This window comes from Balaenoptera ricei, chromosome 13 (assembly GCF_028023285.1).
Source record: "Balaenoptera ricei isolate mBalRic1 chromosome 13, mBalRic1.hap2, whole genome shotgun sequence".
Taxonomy (NCBI): domain Eukaryota; kingdom Metazoa; phylum Chordata; class Mammalia; order Artiodactyla; family Balaenopteridae; genus Balaenoptera; species Balaenoptera ricei.
In genome coordinates this window covers 95,530,331-95,545,807 of record NC_082651.1, presented here as the reverse complement: position 1 = coordinate 95,545,807, position 15,477 = coordinate 95,530,331, and the positions used below count along the sequence as shown (strand labels likewise).

Sequence of the window (15,477 nt, the reverse complement as noted above, 5' to 3'; positions counted from 1 at the left end):
CAGAAGAGCCAGACCGGCAGCCAGGCACCCTCGGAGTCAGCTTGTGGCCTGTGGTCCCTGACCATCCCAGACGGGGCACCTTAAGTATCAGAAAGACCAGCTTCCCCATCTGCAAAACACTCAGGCTGTACTAGCTAAGTGACTGAGCAGTTCCCACCATGAAGTGCTCAGGTCTATACAAAGTTTGCCATCATTTTTAAGGGGGAAAGTTTTAAGCTTCAGACACATAGATAAAACGTAGTTTTGATGCACTATTTATTATAATAATAATAAGGAAGTCAAGAAGAAAGGTTTCTCTCTGTTAATCAGGAATCAAAGAGCCAAGGTAAAGTATTTCCCATCAAATGGCACAGCAAAGTAACTCCTAATGTTTGAATTAAACTTTACACCTTAACAGAAAACAAAATGCTTACAGGGAACGCTATGTGTAGCTACACTAGAAAAGACCCATACAGAATCTAACAGCCTGGGACTTCCCTGGTGGCGCAGTGGCTAAGAATCTGCCTGCCAATGCAGGGGACGCGGGTTCGAGCCCTGGTCCGGGAAGATCCCACATGCCGCAGAGCAACTAAGCCCACGCACCCTAGAGTTTGCATGTTGCAACTACTGAGCCCATGCGCCGCAACTACTGAAGCCTGCGCGCTCTAGTGCCCCCGTGCCCCAACTACTGAGCCCACGGGCTGCAACTACTGAAGCCTGTGTGCCTAGAGCCCGTGCTCCGCAACAAGAGAAGCCACTGCAATGAGAAGCCCACGCACCGCAACCAAGAGCAGCCCCAGCTCGCCGTAACTAGAGAAAGCCCACACGCAGCAACGAAGACCCAACGCAGCCAAAAATAAATTAATTAATTAATCAATTAAAAAAATAAAGAATTTTGCGTCTGCAGACCTGCTTTCCTCGAGACCACACTATTCACTGTGCGTGGGACGCGGCTCCCAGGGTGAGGCTGCGGATCAGGGTGGGGCTTCACAACCACTTGGGAAGCATGTGAAAAGTAACTCATTTCAGAGCTCTCCCCCAAACGCCGAGTCAGTACCCCTGATGTTTGTAGGGCCAAGCAGGCCGTACTTTTAAGATGCTCCCAGGCGATCCTGGGGGCGGCCAGGCTGGAGACCCCCTGCCAGACACTGCCACTGTCCCCCTGCCTCCTCATATTCAAAGGCTCAAAGAAGAAAACATAGTCTTTCTCTCCAAATTTGCTCTCTCTCCTGTGCTCCCAATCTCGGCTCCAAGTATCACTTCCTACTCATCTTAGTTCAAAACTGATCTACCTTTCACCTGGTGGACAGAACCACCTCGGGAAGCAGGGCCTGCGTAGGTCCTGACCACGGACAGCGCCCAGCCACTCAGCAGGTCACTCCTGGGCCCACACCACCTGGGCACCACCTGCTTCCCACCCCCTTCCTCCCAGAGCCCCTCCGTGCACCGTGCTGTGCCCCCGCCCGTCCTTCCTGCCCTTCTTACACTGTCCCCTCATGGGGATCACCTCACCTCCCAACTCCACCCAGCACCCCAGGCTCAATGCAAACAAAGATCTCCTCTACGTTCTCCTCTCATTGCTTCAGCTGCGCGTGCTCTCTCTCTCTCTCTCTCTCTCTCCTGCCATCTGTACATACATAACAGAACTCTTCCTGCTTTGCCTTGTATCCCCCCGTCAAAATTATCTGTGTACGTCCGTCCTTAGAATACAACCCTGCTTGAGAGTGGGAAGTGTTCTCATTTTCCAGAATTCTTCACAGATTTGCCTTGAAGGGGTTGTTAAATCTTGAAATCTGCCAGGTTATTTACTGAACAGCCTGCAACACAGAATATACCAAACCCATGGCTTTATGAGACTGTGTATCATCATCAGGGAGCTCCAGCCTCCTCCAAATCCCTAACCTCAATTTCTACACACGATTACTAATCACATAAAACAGCTAAAGTGCACACTAAAATAGCACCTCACCTGCCACCGACCTACAGACTGCTACCAGTTTCTACTGATAGCTAGGCTGGCTGAGGACTGAGTCACTGAGAGGGTCATTTTCTCAATCATCCACGCCACTTCCTGCTCGTAATTTTTCAAGTAAATACAATATCCAAGAATTGTCCCAACCAAGCCAAACCCTGTCTTAAGAAATAAAATGAGTTTAAAACCCTATAAAGCATAACCTAGATTCATCTCGCAGAATGGCCCGTTGCTACATACTGCATACCTGAGTTGGGATAGAGGCAAACATCATTAATGTCATGTTCTGGCTCCAAGGAAGTAAATATTTTTCCCTGAAAGAGTAAGCAAAAAGGAATTATTAAGATAGTTAAAGGAAGATAACTTTTGGCAATGTGATATATAGAAAATAACCTGGAGACATAACTCCACTACACTCTGCTGATGTGAAAAAATAAAATCACCTAACTGAAATCACAGAATTTAAGTTCAAAAAAATCTTAGAGAATTCGTTTTATCAATCTATCAAATCCTCTCATTTTAGAGAGGAAGAAACTGAGGCTCGGGGGGAGAGGTGACTTTCTTGGGAAAATAAACACAAACTTTTAAAGATAATGCTAAACAGGAAAGGGTAAAGTCTAAAATAAAGTTGTACATCAACTTTAAAAAATTCTCATAACCTGGAAAACACACCCTAGGTAAACTTGTCCTCAAAGAAAAGAAACCAAAGATGAAGAGACGGTCAACATGGCAGAAAGAGGATGGTATCTGCCATAGCTGCGTCACGAGGACTTGAGGGGGATCAAGTAAGATGATGAATATAAAATAACTTACAAAACAAAATCCTATAAATACATAAAGTGTTAGTTATTACACAGCAAAGGGTAAAATTTTTTTTTTAATGTGGGGGGAAATATACTATAGTTTTAAAAATTAAAAGAAGTTAAGTAAAAGAAAAGAGACAGAAAGTAAGTATATGGGAGTGGAAAAAGGTGATGAGAAAGATAAACAAGGAAAGCAAGTCAAGCAGAACCAAGTAATTTGGGTGTTGGTCAAGAGGGCGTATTTAGTCATTGGCAACAACGCCAAAATAAAACTTACTGTAGCAACTACAACGTGATTTCAAGAACTGCTGTTGAAAATGTCTGCCAGCTCTTGCATTTATTAACCCATCATTAGAGGCTCCACGGCAAAGTGGGGGCAGTAGTTAAAAAACTAATTTTGCACTCAGTGAAAGACAGCAGCCAGGTTCTAATTCAAGACAGACAATGGAACTCACACAGCTACCTCCCTTTCGTCTCAAGTGCCCACTGAAACAAAAAATGGAAAGAGGGAAGGAAAAAGGAAGGTGAAATGGGAATAATAATAGCATGGAACAAAAAAGAAAAGGGGCCACAGTTCATAGAAATCCATGTTGGGGAAAACTATGCAGCAGTTAGAGGGCCTGGGAGGATACATCCAAATTGGTAAGTTTACCATGAGGTAGGACGGAAGCCAGGTCAAGGAAAACGTCTACTTTACCAGTATGTTATGACCTTTCAAAAATAAAATGTCTGCATTTGTAGTATTAAAAAGAAATACTGTGTCAAAGTAAACTAGTTTGGATTATCAGAAAAGAGCAGAGAAAATTCCGGCCTAAGACACCACGAAACTTCCTAAGAAAGCCCTCAAAACCCTCCAACTCAAAGCAGCATAGTCGGCTCCCGGGCAATCGTCAGGGTAATTCTTCCAGGAATTGAGAAAAGCCGGAAGCCCTTCCTCTTCTCCCTAACAGAGTCTCAGGAGCTGCAAAGGTAACAGGACTTGAGAGACAGGACACACCCCAAGGATAACTCCGAACCTCCACAGGTGATCCAGAGAAAAAAAGAAAGGGAGCTAAGTAAGGTCAATACTTTGAGAGTTGACAAAATGAAAATGGAAAACAAAAGTAATGGTCCGAGCAGGCAGGGAATCCGACCAGTAAGTAGCTGAACCGTGACGGAGCTGCTGGCAGCACCTGTGCCCTGAGCTCGCGCAGCCCTCACGGGAAAGACTGACGCTTGCCCTCCGGCAACTCATGCTGAGGCTGCTGGGTCCTCCACCCGCTTCATCTCAAAAATGAAATTTTTTTTTTTAAAGTAACACTTTTTGACTAAAGATGCTAAGTTTGAAATCAATAAACGCAAAGACTCTTAAAAGCAATTGCTACACTGAATGAATTTTTTCCCAGTTGATGAGCTAACCTTTTACTACTCTCTCAAAATACTCAGGTTTTAAAATGAAGAAGCAAAAGCAGAAAGCAGAATAAAACCAGCAACACAGGGTTTTGTTACCTTTTAAATGACACTCAGAAGGACAGAGAACATCAAATATTCTGAAGAAAATATTGTTTTTAAGAAAAACACTATAAGAAATTATTGTAAAGGTATCATATCTAAAATCCAATTGTTTGACATGGGGAAAGGGTATGAAATTGAGACGTATAATAATACTGATACGGAAAGATTAGCAGTAGCTCATAAAAACCTTCCTAAGGTTGTAAGACAGCCTCAGAATCTAGGGGGTTTCTCATGGATCAATCTTTTTTTTAAGCAATGATTTACTCTCTACCTAACTGAACATGTAAAATTGCATGCCCGTTCCAGCAAATGAGGAAAACTTCTTAACAGGAAGAAAACAATCTTGACTACTTTGAATATGAATATTATCTGTCCCGAAGTAACTGACTTCCAATGAAGTGCCCAAACGGATGCTTAGTATTGATATTTCTTTCTCAAGAACCGACACTGCTCAAAAAAGGCAACAGAAAGAAAAGAAACATTAAATGGAAAATAGGCAAATAAGTAAGTAATGTTAACAACAAAAAATACGTACTGAGTTCTTATTCCACATTTTGATAATTCGAGAGTCAGCAGACAAAATCAAATCTAATGAATCCTGGAAATGAACTGATTTAATGGGCAGCCCATATTGGTGATCCTTAACTAGCAATGGCTTATCAGACCGAAGATCATACAATAAAACCTAAAAAAAAAAAAAAAAGTTATTTCCGTTTAAACAAACTAAATATTTTATCTTGAAACTTTTAAAACTTAGAATAACGGCTGCCATTTACTTCATTACCTTTTTTATCAACACAATGAACACCCCTCACTCAGGGTACAAAGATTCTAAAGTCAGCCAGCAAAAGTACTCCAGAAAAATCTCTTAAATTACCCTTCCAGTATATGGTTTTATGAATTCAAGCCTGAGAGTAGTTTTTAAGCACACTGAGATTGAGAACTACTTAGCTATATTAAGGAAGGAACCAGAAGGAAAGTCCACAAGAATTTGTGTCATTTATGAATTCAACAAATATATACACTGAGGGCCTACTGTGTACCAGGCACTGTCACAGCAGCTGACAGAAACAAGAACAAGAAGCATAATGAAGACAGTCCTGGTAGATTCAAGACAGATGGCGGTGGCAGGGTTATGACTTTCGGGGGGAGGGGGGGGTCTCTTCTGAGCCCTGTCTTGATAGGCAAGGGACCTGGTGAAGCTGGATCTTAGTCCCAGGTGACAGATGACAGAGGCAGTAACTCTACAGGAAGTAGGGCTCACACCTGTGCTGAGGTGAGAACAGACTTACAAGTGTGGGGGCTCTGCCTTGAAGGAAAGAGAGAAAAGATGAAATTAAATCTCTGAAGCTATTTCATTTGTACTCCTCAGACTAGCGTTTGCTGAGGTATGTCCCACTGACCACTCACTGCACGGGATATGGGTGATAGTGCTGGGTGAAAAAAAAGGTTCCTTGGGCAAATACATTTTGGAAATACTTACTCAACACATTTTTTGTCTACAGGAATTCTCTGAGCCTTCAATACATATTTAAATGCACTATAAACCTCAAAGAGTAGAAATCTGGAGAATTCCAAACTTGTATGACCACAGAACTCTACTCCACACACTCTAGAAAATGCTGTTCTAAACCACAGTCAGGAGGACAGCTGAGGCATACCCCACTGCAGCTTCAGCTCGAGAGCCTCTCACACCAACCATTCAGGCCAGAACCAGAATTTCTCAAGGTACTGAAGGAACACAGCATTCTGAGTACCCTCTCCACTCTGGCCAAAACAATAATGCTTCATTTTCTGTTCCCACAGTGAACAGACATGTGGATGTTTCCCATGATACATACACGCCCCTGAAGTAGTAACTTAAGTGTGAAGTTTCCAACTTAAACATATTTACCTGCCCTGTGGATGTTCCAACTGCCATGGTCAAGGCACCATTAAATTTCAAAGCAGAGATCGTTGGTAAACTGTTTATCCTGAAAGGCAAAACATTTGTGTTTCGTGCATATATGGCCAAATCTCCTTCCAAATAACAAATTCATTATTAATCTTCACTTCAATTCTAATGGGGACAATCACATTTCTTAGTCTTCTGTTTAAAAGGTAATTGTATCCGAACTTTCTTAATCAAAATGAAAAATAACCTTTACTTATAAATGTAATCTACCTTTAAAAATCTATAGATTATGTTCTTTAAGAACTGCAAGAAATATTTTCAAAGTAGCTACAAGCAAAAAAAGTTTCTGAAAATATAAAACCAATTGAAAAAGATCAGTATGACAATATCTTTCATTTTGATTAAGCCAGGATATTTACAGTAACATGCCCTTTTTTTGCTTAAGAGAAAACAGTTTTATATTCGGGCATGGGTATACCCATTTTCATTTTTATAGTGATGTCAAGCTAAAATAAAGACTAGTCCCCAAACAGGGACCCAGAACCTGTAAACGTAACAAAATGATGGATGTTTATGGCTCTGAATCTAGAGTATGCTTCTCACTCAGTAACCAAGAATAATGCTCTGAGGGGGAAAGGGTCCTAGAAGATGAGTCAGAAGCGGGCCACAGTCCTGATTTCAATACCTATTGTCTCCATGACCTTGGCCCAGGACCTTCAGTCCAGACTGCTGACTCTTGGCATCCTCAGGTCTCTTATGCCACCTAAAGCCTCAGCCTGCAACTACACTGAAGCATCCAGGGAAACCTGGAGGCCTCTCGTCTGCACCACTTTCAGTCATTTACTCTTAAAAATGAACTCTGGAATCATTTCTCAGTGCAGTGACATTATTTTTCCTCATTTATTCAAACTTCTTTTTTTTTTGTATTTCTTTTTTTTTTTTTAATTTATTTTATTTATTTATTTTTGGCTGTGTTGGGTCTTTGTTGCTGCACGCGGGCTTTCTCTAGTTGCAGCGAGCTGGGGCTACTCTTCTTTGCAGTGCGCAGGCTTCTCACTGCGGTGGCTTCTCCTGTTGTGGAGCACGGGCTCTAGGCGCGCGGGCTTCAGTAGTTGTGGCTCACGGGCTCAGTAGTTGTGGCTCGCAGGCTCTAGAGCACAGGCTCAGTAGTTGTGGTGCATGGGCTGAGTTGCTCCGCGGCATGTGGGATCTTCCTGGACCAGGGCTCGAACTCGTGTCCCCTGCATTGGCAGGCGGATTCTTAACCACTGTGCCACCAGGGAAGCCCTATTCAAACTTTTTTGTTTCTTAATAAAATTTTGTCCCTTTCTTTAGATAGTCACTTATTAAGCTTATCCCTCAGTATTTTACAATTTTTGTTATAAATTATTTTGTTATAAATGAGAACTGCTTTTCATTGTATCTTTCTAACTGGATATTGCTGATAAACATCAAAGCCACTGATTTTGTACATTTATTTTGTAACCAATTTACTTAACTCTCATATTAGTGCTTATAGTTTTTCAGTTAGTTCTACTGGGTTTCTTAGGCAGACAATCACATCATCTGCAAAGAACAAAAGCCTGTCCTCCGCTAGCCAAAATTTAACACGTATTTCTTTCTCTGACTGTGTTGGCTCCACCTTCCAGAACTCTACCTATGTCAAATAACAGAGGGTGACGGCTTATAATGTTTGTGTAGGAAAAAAATAAAGCTAAGCATAAAAAAATTAATAAATAAAATCACCTGAAGCTGAATCAGCAGGCAGAGCTACTTTTAACACTTTGTAACATACCCAGATTTCGTCCCTGTGACTGTACACATAAGTTCATTGTTTTTCTTATGAAAATGTGATAAAACTCTGTAGGGAACTGTATGATTTGCTTTTCCACTTAACAGCATATTTAGAACATCTTTCCCTAGAAATAAATATGCTTCTGCCACATAATTCTTAAAGGCTATCACTTCCTCATCTGTAAAATAAATACAAAACAGTACCTGCATCAAAGACTGTTGTTGTTTTATTAAATAAGTTAATATACATAGAGAACTTAGAACACTACCTGGCAAATAGAAAGTACTGTTAGCGATTATTTCTACCAAGCTGTATTTTGATTCGATATCCCGGGCTCTTTCTGACATCTTAGTATTATTATAACGGGATTAACACCTTGGGCTATGGAAGGTGGGAGAATGTGCACTCTGTACACGTAGGTAGACCTTTAAACTGATGTTACCTTTTCTGTCAGGCAATTTAGCAATGGGTACCAAAAGCCTTAAGAACATGTATGCTGTTCAAGCTCTTGATATTCTCCCTCAGGAAATAATCATAAAACTGTAAATAGATGTGTACTAGTGAAAAACTATAAGCATCCTTCATGCACGAAGAGTGGTCTGTTACTTAAATTAGACCTGCCTGTATATATGCAGAAGTCATTTTTACTTTCTTTTGTGCATTTTTGAAACTGCTTAGTATCTTTTTACACTAAGTACAAATCATCTTTACAAAATAAAAAAAAAATTTTTAATCAATAAAATAACCTCCATCATGATAGCTGAAAAATGCCTCACCCCTAAGGACAAAAGAGGCCACCAAAAATGTTTGTGAATCAATATTCTATTAAAAAAAGAAAAAATACTCCCATGTTTCTAGGGACCACAGTTAAGATTATTTTTTAACATCCCTTCCTTAAATTTTGTATAATGGTACTTCTATTGTAGTCATTAAAGTAGAAATAACCTTAAGACATACTGCAAATAACTCCTACTGGCCTGTTTTCTTAAATGACTTTTCAAGATGAAACAATTAATGACAGAGTTTGTACACAAGTCTCTTTATTCTAATTCAAACACAAGTTAATGCTTAAGGGTAAGAGAAAATTAACCTCTTTGCTTCCTAGAGAGTGAGTAAATATCTTTCACTTAAACCTGATTTTCTACTTTCTAAAAATAAACAAGTTTCTGATTCATTTTCTTTCATACCTATTTGATGAATACTAATAAGCATTTTCCGTTGCTTTACTCTATTAACAAATGTAGAGACTCATAATTCAGTAATCTTCACATTAATGTTTTATGAGTTTTTCTGTATGTGTACATTTCACAATAAAAATGTCTAAGTAATTCCAAAACAAAACGAAAAATCAAATGTAGAATGAGTTTTCCATTTTTAGATTGTTTAATATACTATATTCCATACCATGACTAATGAAGTTATTCATTAGTATTACTTTAATAAAACTCAGTAACAATACTCAGGAAAAAAATTTCCTATACTCACTTTCAATGTCATAATTAAAAGATGGAAAAAATTTTTTCTTTACTTATGACAGAGGAAAAAATGTATACATTAGAAACAGACATCTTTCCATTCAGTGATTCTTAGCTTTTTTTCCTAGGTCAAGAATGCTTTACAAAGCTGATTTTTTCAAAAGAAAGAACTATATTTCTTCTTCTCTCCTCCAGAAAAATGCAAATCACACAAAATTCTACAATAAATTTAGAGTTAGTCTCTCTTAGCCCACCCATCTAACACTCCACCTCCCATGTGACATGACTGTAGATAAATGTCTGACCAACTGAAAAGACAAGGTAAAATGACATTTCCATGAATAACAAGACCCCAGAGAAAGGGCGTTCCCGAGTTGATTACAGCAACTAATCCCATGTCAAGGATCTGACAGTGATAATCTGCATGTGTTAATATGAGCACAGAAAAATGTCTGAAGGGAATTCCCTGGCGGTCCAGTGGTTAGGACTCGGAACTTTCACTGCCAGGGGGCCCGGGTTCAATCCCTGATTGGTGCAGTAAGATCCCGCAAGCCATGAGTCAAGGCCAAAAAAAAAAAAAAATGTCTGAAAATATATGTACCAAGCAGTGTAACAGTAAGTACTCTTGTGAGTGGGAAAAGGACAGGGGGCTTATAGGTATTACTTCATTCAAGCTTTAGAGGTTTTCATCCCCCAACTGTGATTTACTTTTCCAATTATTTTAAGTGTAGGAATGGCCAAATAGGAACAAGAAAATATCAAAAACATTGCTTCCCTCTACCTTAGAATTCAAAGCACATATTTTTGTTTGTTAAATGGAGTGGTGGACTCCTGGTTCCACCACCATATCCTACAGAATGGGAAATAGAAATTCCTGCAGTGTATTTGTTTTAACAAAATTCCACGGCAACTAAATAAACAAGGAATTCCATCTGGCTTCCCCACTTAGTGAGCTTTCACAGGAAAGGATTTTTACATAAAACAATCACAAAACCACAACCTCAGATAAACATGTTTTAAGAGTGTCACCCTTTAGCAACTGATTTTAATTTAGTGTTGATACGTTTGTTTAAATCAGAAGCTGATGAGTATTTAAACTGCGACTTCACTCCCACTTACTCTGAATCAGCTGTGACGCTACTTAAGGCGCAATCTAACAGGCCAACCCTGCCACGCGTCCTCGGGTCCCAACACTCCACTCGGCCCTAAACAAACAAAACACAGTCATTTTAAATACTAGAAAATTTTTAGACAAATACCAAAAAAAAAAAGCCTCATTAACACTGATTATCTCGTGGGGAATAAGAATTTAACTTTTTCAAACTTTTTACTTATACCCTTTTTAGTACTGTTAAATGTTTTATCATTAGCTGCATTTATTTTATAATTTAAAAGAAGAAAAGAAGGATGGTTAAGAAAAACAAGTGCAAAATGTGATGCATGATCCTTGAATGGACCTTGATTTGGTTGGTGTGGTTGAGGGGAGAGGAGTTATGCAAGACATTTTGGTATAACTGGGAAAATATAAATTTGTAAATATTATTGTATCAATGATAAATGTTTAATATATGTACTACAATAACTATCACAGAAGAAATCAAAATCCAACATATAATATAAAAATCAGGACTTCCCTGGTGGCGCAGTGATTAAGAATCCGCCTGCCAACGCAGGGGACACGGGTTCGGGCCCTGGTCCGGGAAGATCCCACATGCCACGGAGCAACTAAGCCCGTGCGCCACAACTCCTGAGCCTGCGCTCTAGAGCCCGCGAGCCACAACTACTGAACCCACATGCCACAACTACTGAAGCCCAAGCGCCTAGAGCCCGTGCTCCACAACAAAGAGAAGCCACTGCAATGAGAAGCCTGCTCGCCGCAATGAAGAGTAGCCCCCGCTCGTTGCAGCTAGAGAAAGCCCGCGTGTAGCAACAAAGACCCAACGCAGCCAAAAATAAAGAAAGAAATAAATTTATTTTTTAAAAAAATTAATGTAAAATGAATTTTAAAGTCTGGTCTGACTATGCATATCAAATTTCAAGCCCCCAGTAATCAAGGTACCCAAGGAATTTCAGGAACCCAGCCCTTGGCCTGGGGGGTTCTGCTCTCCCTTCAACAAGTCTCAGGGCTGGTCTTAAAACAGCTGGTGAAAGAGCAGCCTGCTCTAATACGTAACTTCTCTTACAGAGCACGCTTCCTGATTTCTAGCCTAGCTTGCTCTGTAAGGACTCTATTCAAATAAACAATTTTTTCAAGAAAATTATTTTAAAACTTCCCCTTGGTAATCTCAAGAAAAGTAATTAGCAAGATAATGCTTCACTGGCCTGACTTAGGCTTAATAGTATTATAACACTGTCAACATAGTTTTATATGTTTCCATTAAATCAACCTCATGTGTTCCATTTTGAATCTTAATCTTTTAACATAAAAATAATTTGAGTAAAGAAACCTAAATTTCATCCAGACGGATTGGTTTAATAAACTACAGTACATTCAAACAATGGAATCCTATCCATCAGTTTAAAAAAATTACTTTAGGGGCTTCCCTGGTGGCGCAGTGGTTAAGAATCCACCTGCCAATGCAGGAGACTCAGGTTCGAGCCCTGGTCCGGGAAGATCCCACATGCCGCGGAGCAACTAAGCCCGTGCGCCACAACTATTGAGCCTGCGCACTAGAGCCTGCAAGCCACAGCTACTGAAGCCCATGTGCCTAGAGCCCATGTTTCATAACAAGAGAAGCCACTGCAATGAGAAGCCCATGCACCGCAACGAAGAGTAGCCCCTGCTCGCCGCAACTAGAGAAAGCCCACGTGCAGCAACAAAGACCCAACGCAGCCAAAAATAAATTAATTAATTTTTTAAAAATTACTTTAGCTTTATAAGTAATTACAAGTACCAAAGTATAAAGACGTACATTATATACCATTACATTAAAAAAAAAAAAGCAAATGAAGAACCATGGTATAATTTCAATTTTGTGAAAAAGTTTTAAAACCATGTTACTAACACATATGCATACCCGCACATACATAGAAAAAAAAAAAAAAAAAAGGAGAATACTGCAAGCCATTAAAGAGTTACCTCGGGTGTACGAGGATTTGGTAACTGGAAGGCACAGAAGGGTACTTTTTTAATAATACGTTTTTGACATTTTTACCTTTTTTTTAATTATGAGTATTTAACAATATTGTAATTAAAAATCCAAGTCTAGAAAAACTTCTGGTAATCATGAAGGACACTGATTCAAAGGTGCTGTAGTTTAAAATGAAAATGTTATGCATTTATTGAATGCTACTATAGAGGATGTCCAAATCACAACCCTATATACCTTTCCAGTTTATGTTTTCAAATAGGTTCTTTCATGTGATTCTCACCAGCACAGCACCTCTATAGAGTTGCCAAAGTAAGTATTATCATCTCCATTTCACTGACGAGAAAAACAAGCCTCAGGGCAAGTCAGTCATAAAACTGACAAGCAACAGAGAGCTGGGACTGCCTCCTGTTAAGAACAAGAGTGGCAATCACACTGGAGCTGGCAATTCAGCAGCAACTTCAAGTCTCACCCCCGACGATGATGGCCCTCGCAGACCAAATCAACGCACAAGGGGCACAGTCTGCAGCAACGGCACAGCTGTATCTCTGTGGAACGTGACCCACGGTCCATACGATGAGCAAACCAGTGGCTTGTGGCTTCATTAGCACCCTGCTCTTAGGGACCAAGCAACGCTGTCTTTAAATAAAACTCCATTCGTTATCAAATACAGAGCAAATGTTCTAAAAAATAAAGTCAACGTACGCTTACCTCTATTGTTCCTGTGGCAAATAAGCCATGCACTGAATTTACGTCACAAACATTATTCTCCCTAAAATAGTAAAGCGATAAGGGAGAGAGTTTTAGCATCTACTTTTGCGGAGGGCGGGGACGACAGACACTCAGTAAACTTTGTAAACAAACAGTAAACCCAATGCTGTGCAGAAGGTGGCAGCAGATTCTCTCGCTCATCTGCATATGCGAAGCACCGAGGCATCAAAGAGGCCAGTGCATTGTACACAGTCCCCGCAGTTTCAGACCCCAGGGTGACACTCTATCTGCCAGGGGACGAGACAAGGAAGGGCATTCTTCAAAAACACTATTCCACCTTCGCGAGAACACATTTCCCAATATATTTTCTCCCAAAGCAAAAAGAACACAGGCTATCACTACTACACCAATCCTGAGACTTGACCAGCTTGTTGAGTACACTGATCTAGGCTCATTTTCTTTTTCTGCAAAATGGTATTCACCAACCTCATATGGTTGTTGTGAGGATTAAATGAAAAAACTACATGTTCAGCACAGCATCTAGAGTTTACGAGACACTCAATAAATAAAACTTGTTATTATAAACAGGAAATTCTGCTACTAAAGAGCAGATAACTTTTTATTATTCAAGGATGCATCATGACATTACTATAGTTTCTTTTTAAAGAAAATAAGAGGGGGCTTCCCTGGTGGCGCAGTGGTTGAGAATCTGCCTGCCAAGGCAGGGGACACGGGTTTGAGCCCTAGTCTGGGAAGATCGCACATGCCGCGGAGTGACTAGGCCCGTGAGCCACAATTGCTGAGCCTGCGCATCTGGAGCCTGTGCTCCGCAACAAGAGAAGCCGCGATAGTGAGAGGCCCGTGCACCGCGATGAAGAGTGGCCCCCACTTGCCGCAACTAGAGAAAGCCCTCGCACAGAAATGAAGACCCAACACAGCCATAAATAAAAAAAAAAAAAAAAAAAAAAGAAGAGTATTTCAAATCAAGGTGGAAAAAAAAAAAAGAAACCCAGAGTTTACCTGGTTTTTACCACTACTTGTTCTTCCAACCTTTAAAAATCCCTTTCAAAGCAATAAGGAAAATCCAACAAGCTCATTATATACATAGGTGAGAAGTAATCCAGCTTCCACTCTATACTAGCTGTGTGAACTTAAACAAGCTACTTACCCTCTCTGAGTCTCAGCTGCCCTATCTGTAAAATGGAGATAACATAGTACCTATACTGTAAAAATTTGTTATAAGTTTCAAATGAGTGAATATATATAAAATCCTGAATAATGCTTGGCACATAGTAAGTGCTTTCACTACTGCTGTTGTTGCTATTACTCAGTATTAATCCTATTATGACAGATTCATTCCTAAAGGATTTCTCTATGAATAAAACAAAAGTACAGACCATAACATACGATGAAAAGAAAATGTGAAAAAATCTTAAATGTCTGCCAGCAAAAGCATAAAAAAATAAAATTAAAAAATAGTACTCCAAGTTATTTCAAAATTTCTCTATAAAAGAAAATATCACAAAACTAAATCATGAATGAAAATTTAAAGAACATAGCAAAAAACAGTAACTGAATTTCTGGAGTGAGTTAAAAACTCTTCACATATATTAAAAAAATTTTTTTTTAAATTTTACGACATCACTAGGTCTTTTAGTGAATTTTTTGTGTGAGAAAAAATTTAGTGTTACTCTTTTACCTAAGTTGCCCAGAGCTCTGCTTAAATGCAACAACATGTCATGTGACAACAAATTGGGCGTCTGGCTTCATCTCCAGGCCAAAATAAATACAGCAGGATTCTTATAACAAAACACTCACGCAGCATCAGTCTGTAGAGGATTCAGGAACCGTCCTTGTTCCAAGTTTAATCTATAAACTTCAGAGCTGCCAAACAATGAATAAAGTAAAAAATCCAGTAAACTACAATGAACGTTTCTTCAAGTAAATATAATTTTTAGAAACATGTATCTGTCATAAAGCATCACTTCCCTTTGTAAAACTGATACAAAAATGTATTCTAAACCTAAAAGATAACCACCTTACTTGTAAGTTTGTTCACGCATAAAAGTGATTTAAACTACCCAAGTGCCAAGGAAATATTATGAAGTCATTAAGTAGAATATTATTTACAAATAACACAGAGAATACAAGATCCAAAATGTATCTATAAGTGTATGTATATAAGACTACAATGAAATAACAATAAAATACTAATAAGGGTTTCCTCTGAGTGGCATAATTATGGGTGATTTTTTTTTCTTCTTT

At 39.5% G+C, this 15,477-nt stretch overlaps 1 protein-coding gene across 1 annotated transcript in view; it reads right to left on the bottom strand.

The window, feature by feature from the left end:
- The window catches only part of NOL10 (nucleolar protein 10), an 85,706-nt gene that overhangs the window by 57,824 nt on the left and 12,405 nt on the right, over positions 1–15,477 (bottom strand). Inside the window, exons 7-12 of the mRNA XM_059942213.1 lie at positions 15,031–15,096; positions 13,213–13,273; positions 10,532–10,617; positions 6,143–6,221; positions 4,784–4,933; positions 2,199–2,265 (exon numbers count right to left, since the gene is read on the bottom strand). Coding sequence (XP_059798196.1) covers positions 2,199–2,265; positions 4,784–4,933; positions 6,143–6,221; positions 10,532–10,617; positions 13,213–13,273; positions 15,031–15,096 — 509 coding nt within the window. The remainder of the gene's footprint in view (positions 1–2,198; positions 2,266–4,783; positions 4,934–6,142; positions 6,222–10,531; positions 10,618–13,212; positions 13,274–15,030; positions 15,097–15,477) is intronic.